Here is a 6,000-nt window from a genome sequence, read left to right on the forward strand (position 1 = left end):
ACTTTCTAATAGTTATGTGTCAACATTGCACTAGTATACGATTCCTCGGTTTTGCACGCTAGACGCTAGTACGTTTTCACACGAATCAGATGTTTTTCGGATAGACTTCTATTTTAGAATGCCAGAAGAGCGCGAGGCGCTCTACATTACATTACTTTCCACATAAAATTCGACTGCCACACTGAACAAGCTCGAATTAACAAAATATCAACTTTACACGAAAAATAAAAACAGTGAAAACTTGAATGAACCTGCACGTAATGGATTTATTTGCAAAAGATATATGACAGAAACGATGAAAATAACTAATCTGCGTTTTATTTTATTTTTATTTTTATTTATGTCAAATTGAAATTGTAATGTTTTAGAAGTGTGTTATTTTATTCGTGTGTAATTTATATTTTCCCTGGAGAAATATATGGTTACATTAAAATAGATTTCTTTTTTAGCGTGAAAAAATAAGGGGTTTATAATAGGAATGTAATAGACCATTATAGTATAATAAAAAAATGTACAAAAGCCTTTGCTCCTTTATATCGATTCGAGGTGACGTCGAATTATTTAATAATTTACACTACATATCGACCCCGTAAGCTCATGGTTCTGATGTTGAGAGAACCAAGGTAGTACGCATTTTGGGAGATGTTACTTGCAATGTACCTTCTATTATGAGTGATACGTAGGTACGTAGGTTATGGTGATCTTCATTAGGAATTTTAACAGTTTATATTTTGTTTATATACAATGTGTAACAGAAATAAACAGACTACAGAAATTTAATTTTTCACTATCAATAACAGAATTTATTGATCTAATGTTTAGGTTGTAAGTCAATAATCTTATTATGTCTATTTGTTTCCCTATTTTAAAGTGTTCTTTCTTTATTAAATTTAAACGATGAAATATTTATTCATTTTTTGACAATGCAACAGAATGAAACATTACACTGAATAAATAGACAATATAATGTACCCAATTACAACTAAATACGTGTACATGCGAATGGTGGTTACAAAATCAGTTATAAGAACGTTAGACATCTTGGATGAATGAGTGAATGAAATATTCTTTATTGCACATTAAAAAATTACAATGACAACACAAAAAACAGTAACGTAAGTATAACAGGGGATGCTAATGTGCATAAGTAGCAATTTCTTCCAAGAAACTTTAGGATAGCAGTTTAATAGCTGGATAGGGGGATGCAACCAAAGAATATCTTCTAAAGGAAGTGTTATAAATAAATACACTAGGCATTAATAAAAAAAATACATTCATTATAAGAATGTATTTTTGTATGTGCATGTAGATATTAATATATGTATAATAATAAGCTGTACTTAAAATATACTTAAGTAGGAAAATAAATAATAAATAGTAAATAAATAAACATAGGATTACTACAACACTGCAAAAGAAAATAAATAAGGGGATGGAGAGAAAAAACCAACTACATGGGTATACGATATCTCCAAAGTCGCAGGCCTTAGATGGTTGATACTAGCGCGAGATAGTTGTGGAGGCACAAACCAAGACATACATATACCCAACAGTGGGTGAAGTCACGCTGTAGGCGATGATGATGATTTTAATACTTATTACTTACATACATGTCATGACGCCTGTCCCCCAAGGGGGTAGAAAGAGACTATGGACCTCCACTTGCAAAACTTCCTTCGGCTCTTCCACTTCCATCAATCTCTTCAAACATGCCTGTTTATTCTTGGTACTTTTAACTCGGCCTTTATTAAGGGCATCCTCAATCTGATTGAGATATGTTCGCCGAGGTCTACCTCTCCCCACGCTACCATGCATATTATTACTTATTAATAACTCTTGCATCAAAATTAAGAAAAAAACACAAAAGTGTTTACGCCAAAAAGTCAATAAAACTACCGTTAGTTAACAACTCGTTGAAACCAATTTAACTGCCTTCGTGGCCTAAAGGTTACCATACTGGACTGCCACGCAGAGGTTCTTTGTTCAATTGCCTGACCGATAGAAATATTTGCATGGACTATATTTATTTTTCTCATGAATAAAAATAAATAAATAAATAAAATAAAATTTATAAATAAAAAAAGAAAAAAAAAGAAATACTTTTAATTTCTTATTTATCTCATGAGTTTGGGTGTAATTTGTGGTTGTGGGTGTAATTTGAGATTTCTCTAGTGCGGAACTATGTGTGTGATAAAACAAAAGCAAAAAAGAGCTCAAGCAGTAATTCTACTGCAAGTAGCTGAAGAATTGGGTAGTCTTCAGACTGTCCAGCTCAGATCAAAGTTACTCATGTTATTTTATCATCGGATTTTGGTTTGGTGAAATTACAGGCACATGAGACTTGTTAACTTATATGTATGTCTCAATGTGACAGGCGCAGTGGCAGTGTCCCTCAGATCTTTGCGATATAAAGCTCTGAGTGCCACTGCAACTGCTAAGTGCAGGCGTGTCGTTTAACACTAGGCACAAGACTAAAGTTAAAAGGCACCAATGTTCCTATGACGATGTGAACAATGCTATATCTAAAGTAATTGATTGGTTTGCTGTTAATAACCTACTTCTTAATGAGAAAAAAACAAATTGTGTGAAATTTACATTACCCAATGTTAGAGAGACGGTTACAAACATTGTAGTTAGAAATGAAAAATTGAATCTTGTGGATACAGTTGTATTTCTAGGTATAACGTTAGATGCTAAATTGCAATGGGGTCCCCATATAAGTAAGTTATCAAAACGGCTCGGCTCTGCAGTGTACGCGATTAAAAAAATAAGGAAACTTTCAGACGTCGAAACCGCTAGATTGGTTTACTTCAGTTACTTTCACAGTCTAATGACATACGGCATTTTGCTTTGGGGTAATGCCGCCGATATCAATAGAATCTTTGTCCTGCAGAAACGTGCAGTTAGGGCAATTTACAATCTGGGCCCCAAAGTATCTTTGAGAGATAAGTTTAAGGAAATTAACATTCTTACACTAGCCTCACAGTACATTTATGAAAATGTAATTTATGTTAAAAGGAATAGTAATTTATTTATGAAAAATAGTGACAGACATAACATTAATACGAGGAATAGAAATAAACTAGCTTTTCTTGATAGTCGTCTTCACAAAGTCAAAAAATCATTTAAGGGGCAATGTATACGCTTCTATAACAAGATTCCAGTTGATATACAAAATTTGCCTTTCTCGAGGTTTAAAACTATAGTGAAACAAAAACTTTATACTAAAGGTTATTATACAACTTCTGCGTACTTGGATGACAAAAATCCGTGGTAGTAACCCGTTTAGCTCATGGAGGTAGTCTCGATCTCTGATGTTTCAAATAAAAAAAAAAAAATATTGTAAATGCTATTTACAAAGAGCAACCCCTAGAGTTTCTTGCTCATTCTTCTCAGGGGAATCTGCCTTACGAATGAGCGGTAGAGTTTAACCATTGTGACGATTTCAAGTGTAATAATGCTTACCTATGAAATAAAGATTATTTTGAGTTTGAGTTTTGAGTTTGAGACTTGTTTATCCGTCATTTTGTATCACAAAAAAATAACAATTTCAAGTCGATCGAACAAATGGAAGTAAAATAAATATTTATTTTATGACTGACATCTGGAACTTGTAGTTATGGTTAGAAATATAACAAACTAAAATACACGTCTATCATTTTCATATTTCCGAGTGGTTACTAGACGTAATACCACCCGTTTGATTTTTATGGCTAGACTTGTGTATCCTTCGATTGACTAATGCCTCTAAACCAAGCTCAAAGCGGACCAGGGGCCTTACCATAATCTTTTATTACAGTTCAGTATAGGTTTGTAACGACAAAAAGCGGGATGGTGATATACACTTCATGTAGCGCTGTCTCACAACAATCCATTTTAGGTCCTAAACTGAATCGTAATAAGAGTTCATGGTAAGGACCCAGGACAGCGATTTAGCACTCTTCGATATTTTAATTGAATCTTTCGAGCCATTCAGAACATTTCGAGTTATTCGACTTGGATTCGGATACGATATCGTTACCCAACGGCGTTAATGGAGTTAGTCGGTGAAATAGGTTATAAGAAAAATGAAAATCGTTTTATATACATTTTTAAGACTTTAAAGACCTAAAATATAGGAATGCATTATTCTTGCATTAAAATAACCTAATAAAATTAAACAAAATTCAGACTTTATTTAAAATAATAAGAGATTTACATATTACATTCTTGCTTTGTAAACAACAGGACGTTCGGTAACTTTTATTCAATAACAGTGTTCTGAATAACATTTGTAGTATTTGCCGGTCGAAGTAAAGAAGTTAGAGTAATCGTACGAGTGTGACGTCATTTCGGTTCGGTATACGACAGTTTGATGTTCGATTCAAGTGTTGTGAATAAAACTGAAAAGAAATCGGTCGACAACTGATCTATCGAGACGGGATGAAAAAGTCGTGTACATGGTGGTAAGCGACACGCCTACCCATAACAATTGCAATGCTACTCAGAGCTTTAAATTCTATAGTTGAGAGGCACTGCTCTTTCACCTTCATCCTAAGTTGACAAATCCCGTGTGCCGGAACCGGAATGCTCACATTGCTACTTGGCGGTACAATTCACAGTCATTTTACACGTAATTATAAGTCATTATATATATTATAATTTGAAACGTTTTATTCGATATTATCGGCTTTTGAAATTCAAGCAATAAAACTTTGTCGTAACTACCACTTGTATTATCGTACATACATAGATTAATTATTAATGAGATAGTACATTGTTTTTTGTATTAACCTTGAAGGTCGTTATTGAAGTTGCATGCTTCAAGTGTAAGAGATAACAACACAAGTATTCGTTCGTGGGAAATTCCCAATAGATGATGGTTAAACATAAGTATCATTTAACAAGTTACACACAATAAGGAACTCACCATGATGCGATTTCAATCTGGACAACACTCCGGAATAATTATTGTAATGACCATAAAATTGCACTAGTTAGTAACTAAATTTTCGTCCTCTTAAGACGTGTTGTTCAGGTTAAGGTGTCTGAGCCATTCTGCCAGATCCTAGATTTTCATTACACAAGTATTACATAAATAAACATTCTTGACAAATTTTCATCGGATGCTCAATAATGTAACATTTAAAACACAAATTTAAAAACTATTTTTCGATACACAGATTCCGTTAAAGCTAGAACACAATTACAAATGTCACATAAACAACGTTTAATGAAGAATATTTCTTGTCTTAATCTTATCGATATTCAGTATCGACTGGACTAGAAAATTACTGTAGTCATAAACGCCACGCTAATCGATAATATAGATAATGGAATTATACCTCGGTTCAATCAGTTTTCAGAAATTTGCTAATAACATACTACATTGAAATGACTTAATAATAAAAGATAAATGTATTTTGCTCTGGGAGTAACGGGAATTGATAATGTTGGGTTTAATTGCCTTCCGTGGCCGAACGGTTTTTTTGCATTTTTTTGTGTGTTAAACAATTCGCACTCGTGATATAATAAGGCCACACCTGTAAAATGATAACTTTTCAGGAGCGAGGTTTCAAGGTTCTACGAACGAAATCAGACGATAGCTTTTTATACTCAAACGCGGGAGTTATAAAATTTGACATCATATGCATCATTTGTTTCATAATATAGGTTTACTTTTATTCGTTAGTTTTTTATTCATGCAAATGACTCCATTCCACCTGATTAAAATGATAAATGGAATCCAAACGTGAAGGACCCTTTCTTTTTTTATACTTGACAGGCAGATGACTCCGCTCCACCAGATGTTAAATGGACAGTGTACAATCACCGTACTAGCCACCTCCACTCTGCATGCCTACAAGATGCCTCTTCACGCCTCGTCTGAAGGACCCCATATCGTAAGAACCTAGTGCAGTATTGATACAATCACTGCCGTAGTATTATTTCCACGATTTTCATGTGAATAAAACACTTTTGATGTATGATCACGTAGCTTTATGTTTTATTGTTATTAAG

At 33.6% G+C, this 6,000-nt stretch overlaps 1 protein-coding gene across 1 annotated transcript in view; it reads right to left on the bottom strand.

Moving 5' to 3' along the window:
• LOC113230153 (adenylate cyclase type 2-like) overlaps window positions 1-5,094 on the bottom strand; it is a 32,779-nt gene extending 27,685 nt beyond the window's left edge. The window contains exon 1 of the mRNA XM_026463943.1: window positions 4,910-5,094. Coding sequence (XP_026319728.1) covers window positions 4,910-4,912 — 3 coding nt within the window. The 5' untranslated portion in view covers window positions 4,913-5,094. The remainder of the gene's footprint in view (window positions 1-4,909) is intronic.
• Window positions 5,095-6,000: the final 906 nt, after the last annotated feature.

The sequence above is a fragment of the Hyposmocoma kahamanoa genome, unplaced genomic scaffold, assembly GCF_003589595.1.
Source record: "Hyposmocoma kahamanoa isolate Upper Pololo Valley unplaced genomic scaffold, ASM358959v1 63, whole genome shotgun sequence".
In the NCBI taxonomy this organism is placed as follows: Eukaryota; Metazoa; Arthropoda; class Insecta; order Lepidoptera; family Cosmopterigidae; genus Hyposmocoma; species Hyposmocoma kahamanoa.